The sequence below is a fragment of the Symsagittifera roscoffensis genome, chromosome 8, assembly GCF_963678635.1.
Source record: "Symsagittifera roscoffensis chromosome 8, txSymRosc1.1, whole genome shotgun sequence".
NCBI lineage: Eukaryota > Metazoa > Xenacoelomorpha > Acoela > Convolutidae > Symsagittifera > Symsagittifera roscoffensis.
The window spans coordinates 38,039,043-38,063,983 of record NC_087069.1 but is presented as its reverse complement, the minus strand read 5'-3'; the positions used below and the strand labels follow the sequence as shown (position 1 = coordinate 38,063,983).

General features: G+C 33.2%; 1 protein-coding gene across 1 annotated transcript in view; it reads left to right on the top strand.

Moving 5' to 3' along the window:
• The window catches only part of LOC134852916 (uncharacterized), a 191,936-nt gene that overhangs the window by 31,252 nt on the left and 135,743 nt on the right, over positions 1-24,941 (top strand). The window contains exon 4 of the mRNA XM_063868781.1: positions 13,758-14,093. Coding sequence (XP_063724851.1) covers positions 13,758-14,093 — 336 coding nt within the window. The remainder of the gene's footprint in view (positions 1-13,757; positions 14,094-24,941) is intronic.

Here is a 24,941-nt window from a genome sequence, read left to right as displayed (position 1 = left end):
ACTAAATTTAATCACTTTTCTCTCACTTTTAATTTCCTAACACCAAAAGAACGTGACCTACACAGATCCCACGAAGTAATGTTACGCACTAAACTAACCCACACATACACTTATTATAAATTTTTTTCAACACCATTATATAACTAACACACCAGCACCTAACCCACAACACAGATTCATTTTTATTAACTCTAAATGTACATCACCATATTTTTTCAACTTCACTTATTGTACTAAAAAAACCAATAGCCACGGCATCCTCCGAAATTACGATCCAATAAGACAAATGAGAATAATCTGCCCACTAACCGAATCAGTTGACTTTGGAGAATCTCGCCCACTAATCATCTCCCATGAATATTTACATCCCATCGAAGTACACATCCTAGAAAACAATCACAAAGTTAAATATAACCACAAAAAATATAATTGCATCGAACACACATCATGCAATTTTGCACTTACTAATGAAAAACTAAAAATCATCCGAACACTTCAGCTTCTATGAGCCCTCCTATAGACTGAAAACGTCATCCGAATGCTTGCTGAACTCCTAACAACATCAAAAATTATTTACACCAATTTCTCAAATGGATTTTTTGCAGCCGGTAAGTATAGTTGAAATATTCACTAATAAATCCAAAACGTACTAGCCAATTTGAGAAAATGTTTCACTTCTAACTTTTAGATTTCACCGTTCACCCATCTAAAACAAGAAAAATCAATTAAAAAGTTAGAAACTTCTTGCAATAAACCTTTTAAATTTTTCTATAAGTATTCAATTTTAATAACCAATTGTAGTATATAACTGACGCAGTAGTTTTTAGTTTCCCAAAGACATAATTTTATAAAAATAAAGTGTTCAAGTGCAGTAAATTGATAAAAAAAAGTAGTAAATTTAAATCGAAAAGCAAATAAACTGACTGTAGTAACCTTTTCTAAGACGCTTCTTTTTTAGATTTGAATTCTTCAATAGCATATAAATGACACACCGTTTCCACAACCGCACAAATTCGCCCACAAAGAATTGTTTAAATAAAAAACTTCAAGTTTCAAACTATCACTGAAAACAACTCTAACTTGTTTTAACACGTTTCAAACTTTCCCTTAACCCGGTTGGGAAGGAATTATAATCTAATCAACGCAGCTTACTAACGCTACCAAAACCACAAGCTAACAGCATGACTAAGAAAGAAAGTCCCACTGTGCCCAAACCAGGTTAACACCAGATTAAAACTGGATAATTATTTCTTTTTTGGAAAAAACTTTCAAGTTTTATGAAAACAAAACACAACAAAAAAATTCAGAAGACAACCCCAAAACAAATGACTCTATTTTTGAGAAAAGGAGACAACCAAAGAAAAAAAGAGAAAACACGTAATAAAATGTCAAAGAGGTTTGAACACTTAAAGAGACTCTGCACAAAGAGACCACAAAGTCATAGCCCACGCCTGGCCTCATCAACCAGAGGGACGTCCTGAGCATGCTCTATAGCCGGGCCTAACCCACCGCGCTACATCCACGCTTTTTGACCCACTTCATATTTTTGATGAGAGTTGGTCTACGGTGAGTGACACTTTAAAAAAACTGAACTAAAACAGAAACGCTTTTGCGAAATTAACTAACAAAAAGTCATAACTAAAAGCTTAACTAACAAGATGTAAACGTAAAAATAAAATGCAGTATGTAAAGACTTCCTAAAGCCTCCGGAACGAGCAGCAATGAAGTTTACAATCAGACATTCCAACCCTGGAATGGCAAATCGAAATGGTTTGTTGCCGTAGTCACAACTCTCAAAGATTTCAAGTATGGACCCAACATCGCTTTAAAGGAAACCCATTGAAACAGACCAATGGCCATCAAGATGTTGGCTTCACATACAGATTTTAGTCACTTGGCACTTCACACGGAAAAGTCAAACTTCACTCTGCACGTAGTTTTGCTCTAAGTGTAGTTTTGCTGTAAGTGCTGAAATTATTTGGACGACAGTTGTTCTCTTCAAGAGCTAATACGCGAAACCCGTGAACACTAGACCTATTGAGACTAGGAGATATAAGCGTAAGTTGAAGATTGCTATTAGACTAAGAAGTTGCACGAATCTATCCGGCCAAAAATAAGATAACTTGACGAAGAGACTGTGCACTTTATCTGAAATTACTCTATGAGTTAACGACCAAGACATTACTCATTAAGCTTTTGTTTCGACCATTAAAATTTGAAAAAAAATTGTACTCAGAGTAGATGGATCTCTGTTTGTTCTCTTAGGTGTGTGCCTGAAATAATCATCAAAATCGAATGCCGTACTTATATGGTCAGATTTTCTCAGTGTCGAGAAAAATCGGTTTGAAAAATTTTTGTTCTCTTTTAGTCTAATTAGAAGCGAGAAACGCAGGAAGTTTTCCGTTCGGCTAAAAAATATTTGGTTGTGGTTACAGATAAAAGGTCTCCTCCAATCTGAAAAAAAAACTAATTCAACTTGTTTTGGTTCAAAAATAAACAGTCCTGAGATTTTTATTTGTTACTTGCGCATCAGCAGGTAAGCTTTGTTTATGAAAATTTTAATCACATTGTTTTTTTTGTCGTTTCAATTTTTTGTCTGGAAAATGGTCAGCTTCTCTTAATTTCCGCTCTGTTTTTTATACAGCTGATGATTGAAAGCTATTTTGAACATTGTTGGCCCTCGCTGATAGATACTTAAAATGATTTGTTTTTATTTATTTTGTGAACCATATCTACTTTCTGAGATTTTTTTGGTTTTGCTTGAAAAGCAGCTTGCTCCATCTTCTGCCTATTTCTGTAATTGTACGAAACAAGGCGAACTGTTGAAGAAGTTTCATGCATGCGGATAGACAGTCTTTTTGATGTATAAGTTTTGTTCTCACAATTGTTTTTTTGAAAGTTTCTTTGAGGCATATGGTTTCAATTCCACAATTTAGCAGCAAAACTGAAGAAGCCATCAAATTAGTTTCAATCAAATGTTTTTTATTTCATCGAATTTTACTAAAAGCTAGAGAAATTAATATTTGAAATTTTTTTTTTTCATAATTCGATGTCTAGTTTAGACTTGTCCACTTAAGTTAAACGACTAGTCATTTTTTATTCAATTACAATATTAAGATAAGCTTAATGGTATTTTTAGTTTTGTTCGAACGTCTGATTTCTTTGGTTACAAAATAAGTGGTCTTCTTTTTGGTTTCCACTAATAATTAATAATTCGAATTCACGAGGAAAATGTTTGCAAATGAGTATTTAGCAGTTTTATTTTAAATTCTCGAGCTAAATTTTTGCGAAATAGCTGAATGTGGTTTAATGTTTGTGCACTATAGCCAATCAGTTTTGTACTACAAGCTTAAGAGAAGCTTGGAAGTTATTCCATATCTTTGTGTTATCCATTTTACATTGGATCTCAGTCTGGAGATCTTGTTATTGTTGTTGTACTTCAAAATGCTACTTTTGTTAATAGCAAAATTTTTTTGTCTGCTTTTATTTTTCACAGACAAAGGGGTTTTAAGTTTTTCAAAACTTAGCAACTTTGCTGAACGCAAGTGTTATAAGCGCATAATCAGATAATGAGAAATTCAGAATCAAATATAGTTTAAACTATAGTTCAATTGCACCCGTGTGAATTTTCTATTGTTTTCAAAAATTTGGATTTTCTCATCTCAATAGATATACGTGTTTTAAATTTTTCTATAACTATTCAATTTTAATAACCAATTGTAATATATAACTGACGCAGTATTTTTTAGATTTCCCAAAGACATAATTTTAAAAAAATTAAGTGTTCAAGTGCAGTAAATTAAAAAAAAGTGTAGTAAATTTAAATCGAAAAGCAAATAAACTGACTGGAGTAACCTTTTCTAAGACGCTTCTTTTTTAGATTTGAATTCTTCAATAGCATTGAATTACACACTGTTTCCACAACCGCACAAACTCGCCCACAAAGAATTGCTTAAATAAAGAATTTCAAGTTTCAAACTATCACTGAAAACACTTCTAACTTGTTTTAACACGTTTCAAACTTTCCCTTAACCCGGTTGGCAAGGAATTATAATCTAATCAACGCACCGTACTAACACCACAAAAACCACAAGCTAACAGCATGACTAAGAAAGAAAGTCCCACTGTACCCAAACCAGGTTAACACCAGATTAAAACTGGATAATTATTTCTTTTTTGGAAACCACTTTCAAGTTTTATGAAAATAAAGTACCACAAAAAAGTCGGAAGACAAGACCAAAACAAATGAGTCTATTTTTGAGAAAAGGATACAACCAAAGAAAAAAAGAGAAATAAAATGTCAAAAAAGTTTGAACACTTAAAGAGACTCTGCACAAAGAGACCACAAAATTATAGTCCACGCCTGGCCTCATCAGCCAGAGGGACGTCCTGAGCATGCTCTTTAGCCGGCCTAACCCACCGCGCTACATCCACGCTTTGTTACCCACTTCATATTTCGAGAGTTGGTCTACGATGAGCGACTCTTTAAAAAAACTGAACTAAAACAGAAACGCTTTTGCGAAATTAACTAACAAAAAATCATAATTGAAAGCTTAACAAACAAGATGTAAACGTAAAAATATAATGCAGTATGTAAAGATTTTCTAAAGCCTCCGGAACTAGCAGCAAAGAAGATGACAATCAGACATTCCAACCCTGGAATGGCAAATCGAAATTTTTTGTGGCCGTAGTCACGACTCTCAAAGATTTCAAGTATGGACCCAACATCGCTTTAAAGGAAACCCATTGAAACAGACCAATGGCCATCAAGATGTTGACTTCACATACAGATCTTAGTCACTTGGCACTTCACACGGAAAAGTCAAACTTCACTCTGCACGTAGTTTTGCTCTAAACTTAACGAAATCAATACATCATTGCATCGATCAGAAGTCTTGACACCCACCTAAGACTACCAACGTTCAACGAGACCCACTTCAAAACACAATTGAAAACAACCATCTTCCTTCTAACACAAATAACTACACATCTCCCTTCTTCACGAATTCACTGCTCACAACTTAAGAAGAAAACAACATCACCCATCTTACACTACAATAAACAATTAAAAACAATTAAAAACTCTTCAAAAATTGGATGGATGGAACCAGTTCTAAATTAGAATTTATAATTGGATATAATATATAATTCTCTAATACTATAAAATAATAATACTAACCAATCATATTCCATCCCCAACAAATGACACTTACTTGTAAGTGCTGAAATTACTTGGACGACAGTTGTTCTCCTTCAAGAGCTAATCTCCAAGAACTAATACGCGAAACCAGTGAACAATAGACCTATTGAGACTAGGAGATATAAGCGTAAATTGAAGATTGGTATTAGACTAAGAAGTTGCACGAATCTATCCGGCCAAAAATAATATAGCTTGACGAACAGACTGTGCACCTTATCTGAAATTACTCTATGAGTTAACGACCAAGACATTACTCATTAAATTTTTGTTCCGACCTTTAAAAATTGAAAGAAAAATCGTACTTAGAGTAGATGTATCTCTGTTCGTTCTCTTAGGTGCCTGAAATAATCATCAAAATCGAATGCGGGACTTATGTGGTCAAATTTTCTCAGTGTCGAGAAAAATCGGTTTGAAAAATTTTTGTTCTCTTTTAGTCTAATTAGAAGCGAGCAACGCAGGAAGTTTTTCGTTCGGCTATAAAATATTTGGTTGTGGTTATAGATAAAATGTCTCCAATCTGAAAAAAAACTAATTCAAGTTGTTTTGGTTCAAAAATAAACAGTGCTGAGATTTTTATTTGTTACTTGCGCATCAGCAGGTAAGCTTTGTTTATGAAAATTTTAATCACATTGTTTTTTTTGTCGTTTCAATTTTTTGTCTGGAAAATGGTCTGCTTCTCTTAATTTCCGCTCTGTTTTTTATACAGCTGATGATTGAAAGCTATTTTGAACATTGTTGGCCCTCGCTGATAGATACTTAAAATGATTTGTTTTTATTTATTTTGAGAACCATATCTACTTTCTGAGATTTTTTTTTGGTTTTACTTGAAAAGCAGCTTGCTCCATCTTCTGCCTATTTCTGTAATTGTACGAAACAAGGCGAACTGTTGAAGAAGTTTCATGCATGCGGATAGACAGTCTTTTTGATGTATAAGTTTTGTTCTTACAATTGTTTTTTTGAAAGTTTCTTTGAGGCATATGGTTTCAATTCCACAATTTAGCAGCAAAACTGAAGAAGCCATCAAATTAGTTTCAATCAAATGTTTTTTTATTTCATCGAATTTTACTAAAAGCTAGAAAAATTAATATTTAAAAATTTTTTTTTTTCATAATTCGAGGTCTAGTTTAGACTTGTCCACTTAAGTTAAACGACTAGTCATTTTTTATTCAATTACAATATTAAGATAAGCTTAATGGTATTTTTAGTTTTGTTCGAACGTCTGATTTCTTTGGTTACAAAATAAGTGGTCTTCTTTTTGGTTTCCACTAATAATTAATAATTCGAATTCACGAGGAAAATGTTTGCAAATGAGTATTTAGCAGTTTTATTTTAAATTCTCGAGCTAAATTTTTGCGAAATAGCTGAATGTGGTTTAATGTTTGCGCACTATAGCCAATCAGTTTCGTACTACAAGCTTAAGAGAAGCTTGGAAGTTATTCCATATCTTTGTGTTATCCATTTTACATTGGATCTTAGTCTACTGGAGATCTTGTTATTGTTGTTGTACTTCAAAATGCTACTTTTGTTAATAAAAAAATTTTTTTGTCTGCTTTTATTTTTCACAGACAAAGGGATTTTAAGTTTTTCAAAACTTAGCAACTTTGCTGAACGCAAGTGTTAAAAGCGCATAATCAGATAATGAGAAATTCAGAATCAAATATAGTTTAAACTATAGTTCAATTGCACCCGTGTGAATTTTCTATTGTTTTCAAAAATTTGGATTTTCTCATCTCAATAGATATACGTGTTCTAAATTTTTCTATACCTATTCAATTTTAATAACCAATTGTAATATATAACTGACGCAGTAGTTTTCAGATTTCCCAAAGACATAATTTTAAAAAAATTAAGTGTTCAAGTGCAGTAAATTAAAAAAAAGTGTTGTAAATTTAAATCGAAAAGCAAATAAACTGACTGGAGTAACCTTTTCTAAGACGCTTCTTTTTTAGATTTGAATTCTTCAATAGCATATAAATCACACACTGTTTCCACAACCGCACAAACTCGCCCACAAAGAATTGCCCAAATAAAGAATTTCAAGTTTCAAACTATCACTGAAAACAACTCTAACTTGTTTTAACACGTTTCAAACTTTCCCTTAACCCGGTTGGCAAGGAATTATAATCTAATCAACGCACCGTACTAACACCACAAAAACCACAAGCTAACAGCATGACTAAGAAAGAAAGTCCCACTGTACCCAAACCAGGTTAACACCAGATTAAAACTGGATAATTATTTCTTTTTTGGAAACCACTTTCAAGTTTTATGAAAATAAAGTACCACAAAAGAGTCGGAAGACAAGCCCAAAACAAATGAGTTTATTTTTGAGAAAAGGAGACAACCGAAGAAAAAAAGAGAAAACACGTAATAAAATGTCAAAAAAGTTTGAACACTTAAAGAGACTCTGCACAAAGAGACCACAAAATTATAGTCCACGCCTGGCCTCATCAGCCAGAGGGACGTCCTGAGCATGCTCTTTAGCCGGCCTAACCCACCGCGCTACATCCACGCTTTGTTACCCACTTCATATTTCGAGAGTTGGTCTACGATGAGCGACTCTTTAAAAAAACTGAACTAAAACAGAAACGCTTTTGCGAAATTAACTAACAAAAAATCATAATTGAAAGCTTAACAAACAAGATGTAAACGTAAAAATATAATGCAGTATGTAAAGATTTTCTAAAGCCTCCGGAACTAGCAGCAAAGAAGATGACAATCAGACATTCCAACCCTGGAATGGCAAATCGAAATTTTTTGTGGCCGTAGTCACGACTCTCAAAGATTTCAAGTATGGACCCAACATCGCTTTAAAGGAAACCCATTGAAACAGACCAATGGCCATCAAGATGTTGACTTCACATACAGATCTTAGTCACTTGGCACTTCACACGGAAAAGTCAAACTTCACTCTGCACGTAGTTTTGCTCTAAACTTAACGAAATCAATACATCATTGCATCGATCAGAAGTCTTGACACCCACCTAAGACTACCAACGTTCAACGAGACCCACTTCAAAACACAATTGAAAACAACCATCTTCCTTCTAACACAAATAACTACACATCTCCCTTCTTCACGAATTCACTGCTCACAACTTCAGAAGAAAACAACATCACCCATCTTACACTACAATAAACAATTAAAAACAATTAAAAACTCTTCAAAAATTGGATGGACGGAACCAGTTCTAAATTAGAGTTTATAATTGGATATAATATATAATTCTCTAATACTATAAAATAATAATACTGAACCAATCATATTCCATCCCCAACAAATGACACTTACTTGTAAGTGCTGAAATTACTTGGACGACAGTTGTTCTCCTTCAAGAGGTAATCTCCATGAACTAATACGCGAAACCAGTGAACACTAGACCTATTGAGACTAGGAGATATAAGCGTAAGATGAAGATTGGTATTAGACTAAGAAGTTGCACGAATCTATCCGGCCAAAAATAATATAGCTTGACGAACAGACTGTGCACCTTATCTGAAATTACTCTATGAGTTAACGACCAAGACATTACTCATTAAATTTTTGTTCCGACCTTTAAAAATTGAAAGAAAAATCGTACTCAGAGTAGATGTATCTCTGTTCGTTCTCTTAGGTGCCTGAAATAATCATCAAAATCGAATGCGGGACTTATGTGGTCAAATTTTCTCAGTGTCGAGAAAAATCGGTTTGAAAAATTTTTGTTCTCTTTTAGTCTAATTAGAAGCGAGCAACGCAGGAAGTTTTTCGTTCGGCTATAAAATATTTGGTTGTGGTTATAGATAAAATGTCTCCAATCTGAAAAAAAAACTAATTCAAGTTGTTTTGGTTCAAAAATAAACAGTGCTGAGATTTTTATTTGTTACTTGCGCATCAGCAGGTAAACTTTATTTATGAAAACTTTAATCACATTGTTTTTTTGCTCAGTTTGGCCCCGTTTCAATTTTTTGTCTGGAAAAGGGTCTGTTTCTCTTAATTTCCGCTCTGTTTTCTATACAACTGATGATTGAAAGCTATTTTGAACATTGTTGGCCCTCGCTGATAGATACTTAAAATGATTTGATGTTATTTATTTTGAGAACCGTCTCTACTTTCTGAGATTATTTTTGGTTTTGCCTGAAAAGCAGCTTGCTCAATCTTCTGCCTATTCTCTAATTGCACGAAGCAAGGCGAATTTTTGAAGAAGTTTCATGCATGCGGATAGACAGTCTTTTTGATGTATAAGTTTTGTTCTTACATTTATTTTTTTGAAAGTTTCTTTGAGGCATATGGTTTCAATTCCACAATTTAGCAGAAAAACTGAAGAAGCCATCAAATTAATTTCAATCAAATGTTTTTTATTTCATCGAATTTTACTAAGAGCTAGAAAAATTAATATTTAAAATTTTTTTTCATAATTCGAGGTCTAGTTTAGACTTGTCCACTTAAGTTAAACGACTAGTCATTTTTTGTTCAATTACAGTATTAAGATAAGCTTAGTGCTATTTTTAGTTTTATTCGAACGTCTGATTTCTTTTGGTTACTGTAGAATTGGTGATTCTACTGTATTACATGCCATAGAAACCTGAGTGAAAATTTGGTAATTCATGATGAAAATGGGTGAAAGTTGCGAAATTTGATTTCAACGTAAACCGACTGTATGAACTTGTAGCAATGAAATTCAGTGATAGATAAGCTTAGTTTGAGAGCAAACAATCGTAATCGGACTTTCCACCTTGAATTTGACCTCTAGGGCGAAGAATTGGAAAAAAGAAGAAAGCGCTAAAGTTCTGGAAACCCCCCCGGATTGGGAACCACTGGTCCGATCCTTATGAAAATTGCTGGGTGACTAATAGAGATGATTTTAGCTGGGCAAGCAAATTTTCAGACCCCTGGGACCCCTGGGGGGCGAGTGATAATGATTTCCGAAAATGCAATTAGCACTTTTTGTAAACCGGTAACTAATGGTCAGAATGACCTCATATTGCAATATGTTGTAGCCCTAGGCGAGGGAAGATCACCACCGGGATTTTGAACGCATCCGACTATTACTTCCGGTTTTACGCCTTATGTAAACAAAACCCACTTTTTGTTATTTCTCGATCCCTGATAATGCTAGGAGGCTGAAACTTGGGGGTATGGTAGGTTGGGGGAAGACCTATAATTTGTCAATGTTTGGACCCAATCCGGCGGCTACGTCGGAAGCTATTAGCACGTGAAAAATAAATAAGGCTATTAACACCTGATAGTGATAATTGACTTGTGAGTTTATTGCACCAATGTGAAGGGGGGCCCAACCCAGTAGGGGGACATCTAGTGACCCAATCCTCTCCGGAATTTCCTATGGGGTGAAAATGACAATTTTAGGGAAAAGTGTTAATTGACCCAATATTTTCGAAAATATGGGAAGGGATGGTCCGATATGAATGAAACTTAGTGAGAATGATCTCCCATCGAAATTAAGACGTTTGGACGCGTTTGACTTCATTTGACCGCGGATGACCTCTAAGAGGCCATTTGGCATTTTTGACCCCAAGACCCCGGAACCCCCTGAAAAGTAATAAATTAGCATTGTAAGGACCCGTAAGGGGTACCTACCCATCTGGGAGGTAAGTGGAGGCCCCTATATCGAGAATTTTAGTTTTGACCTTTGTACCCGAGCGAAAGTGATTTTCTGTAATTAGCAAACATTGGGGTCAGCTTAACCCACTCCACTTGGACTTTCGATAAAACCGACAAACAAGTAAAAATACAGCCCCGTACAAAAAAAATTGGGAACATCTTTGGGAGGAAATGGGAATTTCGGGATGAAGATTTTATGAACAGCCCTAGCTTATTAAATAAATTCTTGTGGTGTTTTTTCGGATCAAAACGGATACGGGGAAGGGAATTACCCAGCCCTTGGACTTAGGGGAATAAAATTAAACTTTATCGGGACCAAAATGGAAACTTTTCAAGTATCACGGAAGTTAAATTACCGATTGTGTGAGTACTACCCAATTCATAGGAAAGGGAAAAAGTTAGGAAGAACTAAAATAAAATCATGCAAGGGTTCATTTGTCAAATACGATTGGGAGCTGATTTTGTAGTTGAACCCAATGTTTGCTCAGTATATCCTGATTAACTAAGTTGCACCCCGATGTTTAATTAAAGCTGACCCAATGGTTGATTCAGCTGATAAGTCCTGAGTGACCGCTAGTTAAGTGAATGTTAGTAGCGATAGGGAACAGTACGCCTCTGACCGAACCGAAAGTAAATAAAGATAACGATCCGCGATTAAGGTACGACCACCGAACTGGTCAGAACAATTGATACTGAGATAGAGTATAGTTGGTTCTCAGTTAGAGAGAACAGTGATAACTACGATTGAGAGTAGTTGGTTCTCAGTTAGTTAGAGAGAACAGTGGTAACTACGATTGAAAATAGTTGGTTCTCAGTTAGTTAGAGAACAATTTGGGCTACGAGTTAAGGTAGTCGGTGTATCCTCAAATTAGAGTGAGAACGAAAGGTGACGAAGACTTACGGTTGGAAAAAGTTGCAAAAACCTTAAAGCAACAACTTCGCGAAAGTTGTTAATTTATCGGGAGGTAATTTTTCCTAGGGTACTTTTGGGATTAAAGTGTAGTTCAGAGAAGATAAATCCGAAAGATAATTAAGTTTGGGATATTGATAACTGTTAAAGGCAGTTAGTTAATTAATACGAATCGCAGTCCTATTCTTTATTTGAACGATTAATTGATATTTCAGCCATTTATAGGCTACTCTGTATTTGGTTATATTTATTTCTTAATTCAGTCTTATTATTGGAATTGTTGTTGCGATCGACTATTGATTGACAAGTGAGATACAGTCGGAAGAGCACAGATCACGGGGCAAGCAGCATAGTAAGATACAGAGTAGCCAACCACCAAATCAACCCTTTTGGAATTGTAAACAGTACCGGGAATCGGTTGCCCCACTGACCCCAGTACTAAAGGGAACATATTGCGGCGGTGCGAAGGACGATAACGAGTGAGAAAAGCCGGCCTAGAGATATTGTGAATTCCCCCACGTTTACAGTTACAAAATAAGTAGTATTTTTTTTGGTTTCCACTAATAATTAATAATTCGAATTCACGAGGAAAACGTTTGCAAATGAGTTTTTAGCAGTTTTATTTTAAATTCTCGAGCTAAATTTTTGCGAAATAGCCGAATGTGTTTTAATGTTTGTGCACAATAGCCAATCAGTATCGTACTACAAGCTTAAGAGAAGCTTGAGGATTGGTAAAAAACGCTGTACCAAAACATGTTCTTAAGTTATTCCATATCTTTGTGTTATCCATTTTACATTGGATCTCAGTCTACTCGAGATCTTGTTTATGTTGTTGTACTTCAAAATGGTACTTTTGTTAATAAAAAAAGTTTTTTTTTGTCTGCTTTTTTTTCACAGACGAAGGGGTTTTAAGTTTTTCAAAACTTAGGAACATTGCTGAACCCAAGTGTTACAAGCGCATAATCAGAAAATTAGAAATTCAGAATCAAATATAGTTTAAACCATAGTTCAATTGCACCCGTGTGAACTTTCATTTGTTTTCAAAAATTCGGATTTTTTCATCTCAATAGATATACATGTTTTAACTTGTAACTTGACCCCAGGCACTGCGTACCCGGGTTGACCTCCATAAACCAAAAATGCTTATCTTACATTTCCCCACACCGAAAATGCTTGTCATACAATTGCCTACATCAAATGTATGCAAAAAATGCTAATCATAGAATTTTCATTCCAAAACCATTGAAAAAAGAATTAATCTAGTTTCTCTGGCTATTTGAACCAAATAAAATAGTCTGGTGATGAAAAATTACTACGTTTGTTTTTTTTTTGGAAAAAAAATGGTTGTCATACAATTTCCATATATGAAAAAATGTTTATCTTACATTTTCCATATATGAAAAAATACTTATCCTGGAGTTTTCTTACAATTTTCTGAATCTATGAAACTGTAGGAAATTGTAGGATATGCATTTTTGGTCAACCCGGGTATGTTTTGACCGTGCGCGTGAACATTAGTTCGGATGTGTATAGCGCGATGATGAGTTATAACTGATGTGGTTAATTCATAGATTATTGCGGCAGCTGAATTTCTCTTGGAGAGGCAACTAATTTCTAAGTTAAATTCAAATCTCTCTGGTGCTGAAATTACAAGTAATTTCAGCACTTACAAATAAGTGGGTTGTTAGTTAGATGGATTATGATTGGTTAATATTAAATTTTTTACAGTGGTAAAATATCCAATTTATCCAATTATAAAATGTAGTTTAGATCAGGTTCCAATGAGAGCTGAGTCTATGACAAATGAAGCGACATTGAGTTTCTGCCCAGGTGATTAAGACTGAATGGTTCAATGATACAATGTTCAAAGCTTCCATGATCTAATATCGTCACCAATGAAAATACTTTTGTCTTTCCGTTCATATCAGCTCTGGCACTACTTTATTATGATTTATAAGAAAAATGAAAAATTTTAAAAAAAGTTGAAGAACTTCCCGACTACAGAATCTTTTGAAGGAAAAAACATACAAGGAATTTGATGTTAACAGTTTCAAAGCCTCGGGCTCCGAACTTCGATGACCCCAACATAAGATACACTGCAACAAACACTTCAATAACCATAAACGACGGAGGACTAGGCACTGTGGGGTCACCTTCAAGCAGTGTTCGTCTCGACAGATACCTCTTTGTGGTCGCTTTGCTCGACGCTTTGCGGCCGACGCTTGGAGTTGCTGAAGGGTGGGTAAATGTAGACGAGCCTATGACAGTGACAAGACTTTTACCTGGTAGGGTGTATTCGGTAAAAGTGATCGGCCAAGTGAACTCTTCTTCTTGTGGAAATGTGAATGGAACAGAGGAGACTGTGATCAGGGATCTCTGTACAGGTTAGTCAGAAGCAAATAGGTGGACGTCGAAAATTTAATACTTTATTGGCACAAACAAAAAACGGAGGCGGAGCAAAACGGAGAATGTTTTAAAAGCAGAAAGGGTTCAAGAGCAGAAAGCTGAAAAAAAGTATTTCATATGCAATTCGGTAAACCAAGTTTTCGATTTGTAAATATTACTAAAGAAACGAATAGATTCTGCATAAATTAACTAATTGGTTCAAACTTTTTCAAAACAAATTCAATTACTCAATTAATACATGCTTTATGTGTTTCATTGGTAGTATTGACGATTCGGGTCTTTTCTGTTAAGCGGCCCAAATTACTAAGAGGTTGATTGAGATAATGAAACCTGATCTAAACTACATTTTATAATTGGATAAATTGGATATTTTACCACTGTAAAATATTTAATATTAACCAATCACAATCCATCTAACTAACAACGCACTTATTTGTAAGTGCTGAAATTACTTGTAATTTCAGCACCAGAGAGATTTGAATTTAACTTAGAAATTAGTTGCCTCTCCAAGAGAACTTCAGCTGCCGCAATAAACCAGTATACCCTAGATCTATTGAGCCTAGCAGAGACTAGTTAAACACCCTGAAACTAGTAAGTATAAGAGTAAGATTAGGATCGGTATTAGACTAAGAAGTTGCACGAATCTATCCTGTCGAAAATAAGATAGCGTGACGAGCAGACGGTGTACCCTATCCGAAATTACTCTATGAGTTAACCACATCGGTTTTAACTCATCTGGTGCGACCATAAGTCTCGAATAAGGTCTTAATAGCTTAGAACTAACCAAATATAGATTAGAATTTAGACAAAACATTTTCAAAATCTTACACGATAATAATTTAATTGAAATGTCTCTACGACTCAATAGATGAGAGCCGATATTCCGAACGATACTAGAACTACCCGGTATTGGAAGAAGACCTCGGACAAGAGACGATATACGACTAAGTAGAAACTTACCATTTAGTTTTGTGGTTGTACGGCAAAAGCCATCACAAACTTTTATATTTAGAATCTTATTAGCAATGAATTTAGATTTTCATTAAACATAAAATTTTGAAGTAAATCTTCATGATCATTTCAGGCGCTAAACAAAATTATTAATGTACAATAACGATTGATAAAAAGATCTCAGATCGTTTTCTTAATTTCTGCAGTATTATATAAAACGTATTTGAAAAATATTTATTGAAAATAAAAATAAAAATTAGTAGCATGACAATAAATTGTTAGTAATCATAAATCATCCTGTTGTTCCTGCTTCATCACCTAAACATAACATCAATCATCAGCTCACTAATATCATTAAAAAACTAAACCTTTTTATTAAATAAACTTAAACCATTTTAAACTTTAATTCACTTACTTTTCAAAATCAGATCATCAAGGCTTATCCATGGATCTTAATAAATTTTCTATCTCACTAAATTTAAAACCTGATCATCAAGGCCTATCCTTGGATCAAAAAGAACAATTTTGTTCTCCCCCAACCACTTAGCAAGTGTCTAACGACCTCAAACGTCGATTCACTATCCAATCTTTCCAAAAGACCCAGGACTAATAGAAATTTTTCAATAAAACTTACCATTCAAAGTAAGATAAAAAGTAAAGAACTTCGGTTATTCATCCTTCACTTAAACCCTCCTCTTACCAGACCCAGGATAGATCTTAGACTTAGTAAGTTTAAAATAGTATCTAACGAACAACTTGCGTTCTAATTATAGCTGAACCTTGTGGATCGATTTACTATTCTCCAACCCTTGAACACAATCACTACCTCTAAGTAAGATTAAGTAAGTTAACACTTTACCTTAGACTAGCCACGAGAAATTAAAAAATCATTCTTCGGAATCGATATACTTTTCTCTCCAACTCTGAACAAAAAGACCCTGGTTAAGCTAACCAAAAAATCGTAAGGACTAACAGTCTAAGGAAATAGAAATAACTAACAACTTCTTGCATCCTTCATCCTAAACCTTATGTCATTCAAAAATTTAGTAAATAAACAAACAATCGTTTTACACAACTGTGAAATAGATAAAAAAAATACGATCTTGTAATCACACCTCATACACAAACAGTTGGATACATTAGAACAAAACGACAAACAATAAAAAGGAAAATTATAAATAAACAAAGGCAAATCACACGAAAAAGATTTTCAAAAAAAAGAAACGCATTTTCTGAATCAGAAGTCAATAGTTTAGACGAACTACACAAATTAAAAGAATCAATTGATAAAAATTGTCCCATTCATGATCAATTATATTTTTCCGACTCAGAAACAACTTTAAATTCATCAAAAAGAGGAAAAACGAGAATAAAAAAGCAATACAAACACAAACCAGTAAACTTGTATGATTGGAATCAACCAATTAGACACATCGATAGTTATATATTAACAGTCATCAAACGAAAAAATGAGCCACACTCAAAGTGACGATAGTCCAGATGACGAAGCAGTTCTTCCCTTTCTTATAGATTCACTCGATGATAGAGGACAACACAATTTTTGCAAGAACTTACTCGTAAATTTGTTTGAACCAGGAATCAGCCCATGCAAACAAGAATTCCCAGATGTAAAAATGAAAAGACAAATTATTGAACACTATTTGAAAGACATATGTAATCTAACACAACAATATGGAATCTACACCATAGAATTCAGCACACCAAATACAGCCCATCGTAAATGTATAATTCAAACAGATGATATTGAATTAGAATTTTCAAAAGTATTCATAGAATATATCAAAAGCATACAATATCATAATTCACAAAGAGCAAACTCCATATTCACTAACGAAGTTTTTGCAATAATATATAGTTATATATCTATATTAGAAGTTCAAAGTATATCACCAACTGAAACATCCAGACATACGAAATTACGAAATGAAATCACAGTTTTTCAACAATTCTACAAATAATTCGCGAAAATTTCACTAAAGATGATGTTTCACAACACACTAAACATGATTTACAAAAGATCTTAGCATGGTTTATAATAGATTATTTCACCCACAATTTAGATTTAATTTCACAAGCAAGAAAAAATTTTAGACCTCAAAATACAAATGACGACACTGTTCTTTCAGAACAATCAGACTACGTTTGGGACCCTGAATGGTCTCATTATGCATTTCTAAATATCCCACAAGCTATCTCAAGTCAAGCAAAAAGTACAATATCTTATCACAGAGATTATGTAAAAGTAATACCATTAACCATTGACGCAACACCATTGAATTATAATACATTTTTACCTGATACACGAAATAACAGTTTAAATTCGACCGTCATTCATAATGAAAATCTTAATGGAACCAGAAATCTTACACAACAAGACATTCAAACACCATCACATTTCATAAATGAAGAAATCGTCCAAACAACAACAACAACAACTACACAACAAAGTATTTCACCAATACACCCCAATCTCACAACACCAAGAAATACAAATACATCACTAACACAAGTAACCTTACAATCGACCGTTAAACCTTCGGTTGCTCCAAAATATTCACAAATTGACTATCAAACGTATAGACCAATGACAATACCGTCAAAAACACGAAAACCATTCACAAGAAATACCTTTGCAGAACACAATTATAATTATGCTCACAAACCAAGAAGAAACGAACCTCCCCGAAAAAACACACAAAATTTAAACCACGTATGTTCCCATTATTGGAATCTCCCGAAAACATCGACCAATTCAGTAATTTTTCCAAGTAATCCACAACCTACACAGGATTATAGTGAAAATTACCCATTCTTTCAACAAAATAAAAATAACCAACATACACCATATAATTCAAACTATTTATCATCTGATGAAGATGATTATCACTAACCAGATATTTTTGCACCATATACTAAAGAATATCGCACACAGAGACCGCGACAATCTCAACCATCTCAAAATAAGAAAATTTATCCACAAAACCCAACAGATATCCAAAAACCACAACAAATGCATATACCAAACCCATTTAATACACAGTTTATTCAAACAATACAGCCACAAAACCCAATGTTAATGCATTCTCATCAACCAACTCAAATGCAAAATGAAATACTGCTTCCATATTACCTTCAGCAACACGAAATAACAAAAAATCAACATTCAAATTTTTCACAAATGCCAAATGCCGCAGAATCACTACAGATGACAATGAATCTGTACCTCATGGGTGGATCATCAATAACATCCACTAAACCAATGATGGTATTCACAGGAACAGACCCTGAATATTCTGTAGAAGATTATCTAAATGTAGTAACAACAAATTTAACTTTAAATATAGGATCCGAACCAAATAATACGCCACTACATCAAAATTGGATACATAGACGCACAGCACTAATACAAACAACCCTAGATGGCGCAGCTCAAAAATGGTTTTCAGTATTACCCATAGAAATAAAATTAGACTGGAAAAGATTCACACAAGAATTTTCAAAAATGTTTGACTCTGAAAGAAACAAACAACACCAAAAAGTTTTATGCAATGAAATCCGCAGATTACCAAATGAAACAATTAAACAATTAGCAGTACGTATCGAAACACTAGTTCGAAAAGCATATTCACTTAATACCCATGACTATAAAAACACAAAAATGACAGAAATTTTAACGATGACCTTAACACCTCAATTAAGGAAAATAGCGATAAAAAAGAGAGCATCTCATCCTTCCTCAATTCGAGAACCAGACTTAGATTTTCGAAAATTAGTAGATAAACTAGAACAAGCAGAAGTCACAATGAAACTCGAAGAAACAGAAAATATAAAACTACAATATGTTAATCGAATTGAAACAAACACTACCCATATAAATAACATACAGGAATCAGACACAGACATGATTGAAAAAATCACTGAAATACTAAATATCTACGAAAAACATCCAAACTTTAAAGGCAAACCATCTTTCAAAAAATGGTGTAATTATTGCCGACGATACGGACACAGTATTTCCGAATTTAGACAAAAACAACAAGACAATCTGAACAAACCTCAAAGCATAAAGAACCAAATAAATCGTTCTATCAATACATGAAAAAAGACCAAAATCTACCAAACAAAAATATATATAGTAATAACAGTTCAGGAAAACCACTTCCAAACAACACAAACTACACAAGGAATCAATCACCATATAACTCAAGTTATAGAGGTAGATCACCCGAACAAAGAAATACACGAAGTTTCTCACAAAATAGATATAATCGATCGAATAGCCAAAATAACTAAAATAACTATTCACGTTCAAATTCCAATACAACACAATTTTTTCTGGATCCAGTTCCCAATCAAACCCAAGGAATAGACACTATTCCAATAATCAATCACGAAACTCATCATACAACAGAAATAGAAACTATTCACATAATAGAAATAGAAGTTATTCAAACAACCGAAATCAGAATTATCCGAACAATCGATCAAGAAATAATTCATATAATAGATCAAACTATCACAGATCAAACAATAATTATCAAAACAGATCACGAAATAATTCAAAAAATCGAAACTCAAGTTACAATAATCGATATAGAAATTATTCCCAGTCACAACACAGGAATAATAACCATTACCATGATTCTAAACATCGATACAGAAGTAGCACACCAAAACATCAAAGACACATTAATCAAGTGCAGACAAATGAAGAAACAACATCAGACCCCCCAGGTATTGATGACACAGGAAATAACGAACTACAATTAAATCAAATAAATTCTGAATCGTCAGATACAGAAAGTGATACAGATAATACCATCTCTGTAAATATGATAACAGTCGAAAACGACTATGAACCTATCATATATGAACAACCTTTTACTACACATATATATGAAAATCAATTGGAACTCCTTTACAATTACTATATTGGACCCAGTGATACTACACAAACTACACAAGAAGTAAACAAAATTAATACGGTAATTAAACCCGATGAAAAAGATGAAACACAATGCTCAAACACAAAACATATTTATCAAAATATACAAAAAGAACAACCCAGAGAAAAAATTTGGACAATTCCTTTTCTCTTAGAAAGCCCAAAAAACAAAGAATTTCAACCACCAGATCTTGAAACTGATTTTTTAATTGATTCAGGAGCAGAATCAAATATAATTAATATTCCCACATGGAATGAAATCAAAACATTACATCCAAAATTAACGCCTCTTAAAACCTCTAGTAAACTAGCAACAGCACTAGAATCAACATTAGTAAATTATGGAAAATCCAATTATTCCTTCTCCCCACGAGAACAATGGAACAAAACAAAATTTTAAACAAACCGTTTAAACAAATATTTCATATTACTGATATTGAGCACAATATCATTGGCATCCCATTTATATCTAAATATATACCAACAATCAACATCTTAAATAGTAAAATACTAATCAAAGATAAGTATACAAAAACAAAAAATACAGCCCTAACATTTTTCCAACGAATAAACAAACAAACACCATTCTTCTCAAAATTTTACCCAATTAACAATCAAACAATCAACAATGGAAACACCTGAATCTACTATCAGGAAATATATATAATTTTTCAATAAAACAAGTTCACCAGTATGATAAAAGTCAAAATAAACAACAACTTTTTATGTCAGACTTCGAATTTAAATCTGTTCACAAATTTTTTAAAATCACGATCTCATCCATAAAATATTTGAAAAACACGAATTCAGACATCATTTTGTTACACGTGTATAACAATACACCATATCAAATAACATTATCCTTAGGACTTTTAGGATATTGTGAAACAAATGCTACAATTTCACCTATAAATGAAGTAGCCTACCGCGTTAAGAATATACTCCAATTATTAGATATTTGCCAATCCACAATTCTTGACGAAGAATTATCCATAAATAGTATAATAAGTAATGAAAAAAGAAAGACAGATTACTTCACAAAAGCACCATCTTTTAAACCAACATTCAATATAACAAATTACACAAAACAAAAATTTTTAACAATGTTTAATTTTGAACATTCACAAATTACACAAATTTTTTAAAATCACGATCTCATCCATAAAATATTTGAAAAACACGAATTCAGACATCATTTTGTTACACGTGTATAACAATACACCATATCAAATAACATTATCCTTAGGACTTTTAGGATATTGTGAAACAAATGCTACAATTTCACCTATAAATGAAGTAGCCTACCGCGTTAAGAATATACTCCAATTATTAGATATTTGCCAATCCACAATTCTTGACGAAGAATTATCCATAAATAGTATAATAAGTAATGAAAAAAGAAAGACAGATTACTTCACAAAAGCACCATCTTTTAAACCAACATTCAATATAACAAATTACACAAAACAAAAATTTTTAACAATGTTTAATTTTGAACATTCACAAATTACACAAATCGAATTTGATAAATTAGCAAAGCAACAGTTAAAATATTTAACAGTCTACACAACATCAAAATTTGACGTTGGAAAAATCAGTTCATTACTACATCTCCCGTTAAAACCTGACACAGTTTTCAAAAAACAAAAAGCCAGTAAAGTACCAATTCACTTACACGACAAAGTAAATAGATTACTTGACATCTTAGAACAATACAAAATTATCTCACCAGTAAATAAGGAAGAACAACCAAAAGGTAACACCTTGATCAACCCTGTTATCATTCTAGCAAAAAGCGAATCACTAAAAATAGTTTTAGACGCTAGATATCTCAATTCACTAATTTATGAATCAAAACGCAATTGGCCTTTTGAACCAATACAAGTTATCTTGACAAAGATAAATGGAAAAAACTTAACAACCGCAGATATGAATAGTGCATACAACCAAATGCCACTAGATGAACAATCACGACGTTTAACACAATTTGTTATTGGAAATCAACAATATGAACTTAATTGCTTATTCTATGGAATATCCATAGGACCAGCAGCTTTTTCAATTTTTATGAGTAAAATTTTTAGACCACTGATACTCAAGAAAAACGCAATCACATATTTAGACGATGTTTTTATGCAATCACAAACCAAAGAAGAAATGTTTACAGTTTTAGAACAGTATCATAAAATACTTCAGAACGAAAATCTGAAGGCCGCTCCCGATAAATCACACTTCTTTCTAACACGAGTTAAATTTTTAGGACATAATATTGAACGAAACACTATCACTCCATTAAAATCACGCATTGATGCTATTCAAAAACTTCAGCCACCAACAAACAAAAAGAAAATCCAAGAATTCCTTAGAATGTTAAATTTCTTAAGTAAATATGTTTATAAAATGCAATTATACTTAAGACCCCTCTATAATATCCTAAGACAACAAAATAATTTTGAATGGACCTCTGAACACCAAGAATGGACCTCTGAACACCACGATTTGTAGAAATTAAAAAATTTTTAACTGAACAAATTTCAAATACATTTCCAGATCCAAATCAACTATTCTATGCAATGTGCGATGCTTCAAATTTTGGCATCGGCGCAGCATTGCTACAATCACACAGTGGTACAAATAAAATGAACCTTATATCAGCAAATTCACGATTATTCACTCAAGCAGAGCTACGACTCTCAACTCTAATGAGAGAATGTACAGCTATAAGTTATACACTTACAGAATATGAATTTCTGATACTTGGATCAAAACACCCAACAGTTCTGTTCACAGATCATAAACCAATTATTTTTCTCTTTACACAAAAGTCAAATCCAAATCATAGAGTTTATAGATTTCAACTAATTCTAATGAAATTTCCAAACTTACATATAGTTTGGACAGCAGGAAAAAATCTTGCGTTACCAGATACATTAAGTCGAATTACGCCACCTGAATTACTCACACGAAAAACTACAGTTGAAATACCAAAAAATATTAAATTTTATCTCGCAAAAGATAAAACATCACCCCGATCAGAAGCAAATATGCAGTAAAAACTGACATTGATCAATCACAGATAAATAACCTGCAACATTTTCCACTTTGCTTAGATTGCCAAAATAATCACTACGAAGTTGATTTACTAGGAACATCAACTTTCAAACCAATTCCATACTCACACTGGATAAAAAATAACACTCAACAAAAAAGAAAAAAACACCACTCGCATAAAAAAGACCTTTTTCCATTAATTGAAAACGAAAATTTAATCGATAAAATAAATTTATCAGGACCACAAACAAATGATTCAAAATACACAATAAATCAAGTTTTTGACCTTCATGACCCACTTGACACAATTCCCGTATCAAAACTAAAAATTGAAAATATTTTTCTCCCCCCCCCCCCCAACAGATAAAATTACACGTGAATTCTTAAGACAATATCAAAATCTCGACCCAGTAATTATACAATTAAAATTATCGCACAAATACAAAACTAAGCCCGTAAAAGCAGCTACATCAATTTTAGGAAATAAAACACTCCTCCGATATTTCCGAAAATTTAATAACACAGCAATTAATGAAAATACAGATCTTTTAGAATATCAATTAAATGATTCTATAGTTCCCTGTCTTCCTTTAAGTATGATAGTAATAGCTTTTAACATCTCACATACACAAAATACTAAAGGACACTCCGGATCAGAGAAAACATACTCAAACGTTACACAAAATTTTTATTTCCCAAATGCACCAATTTGGATAAAAGTATTATGCAATGATTGTATAGTATGTCAATAAAACAAACCTTACCCAAATCAAAAACAAATAGCACAAAAACAAGATTTTAAAGGACAAAGTTTATATTTTAACCATCGCATTTCATTCGATACAAAAGGACCAATTTCACCATCCTCTGAAGGAAACTCCTACATTATGGTAATTGGTGTTTAGCACCCAACCCAGTACCACATTGTAACGCTTATTATGCCTACACGACGCTTTATGAACACTGGATAGCTAAATTCGGATTACCCGAAATCTTAGTTACAGACAACGGTACAGAATTCATAAACAATGAAATCATCACACTATAACACTTATATAACATCAAACCTAAACCACGTACATCTCATGCACCTTGGACAAACGGTTTAGTCGAAGGTATGAACCGTTCACTACAAGAATATCTCAAATGTATCATAAATGGAAATGATACAAAATACACAGAATGGTCAGCAGATGTAAAATTATTTCCCTTAGCATATAATTCACAAATCACGACAACTCTAGGAATGTCACCATACAAAAAGGTTTTTAATCAAAAGCCACGTAAACCAATTATGTTTACAGCAAATTCCCATAAAATTGCACAAGGTTATTGCCAACCAAATAAAGACTCAATTTGTTATAACCTACCTTTACACACACATGATGAAGATCATTCACACACAAATTCTTAAATTAGCCTCCGGCACACACACCGAACGGATTTTAAATAGAGATAAAAAACACAATGAAATTTACCAAAAAATAACAAAAAAGTTGTTACAAATGCAAAATATTAACGACCAAATTAATTCACGTTTTACACCAGCCACAGATTTAAAAATTGGAACATTTGTCTCAATACCTAACTTTAATGCACAAAAAGGAATTTCTAAAAAATTACAACCCCTTCGAAAAGGACCATACCAAATAATTGCCAAACCCACTGACGTAACGTATAAACTCACATACTCGAATAAAAAGGAAATTGTTCAACATCGTAACAATCTATTGCCCTACTACCCATAAGAGTACGCGCTACGCGAATTAACTCAACTATATTCTTTCACAGGTTTAAAAGTTAATCAAAATCATTCACATACAGAAAAGGAAATAGACGAACAACACAACGTTCATTA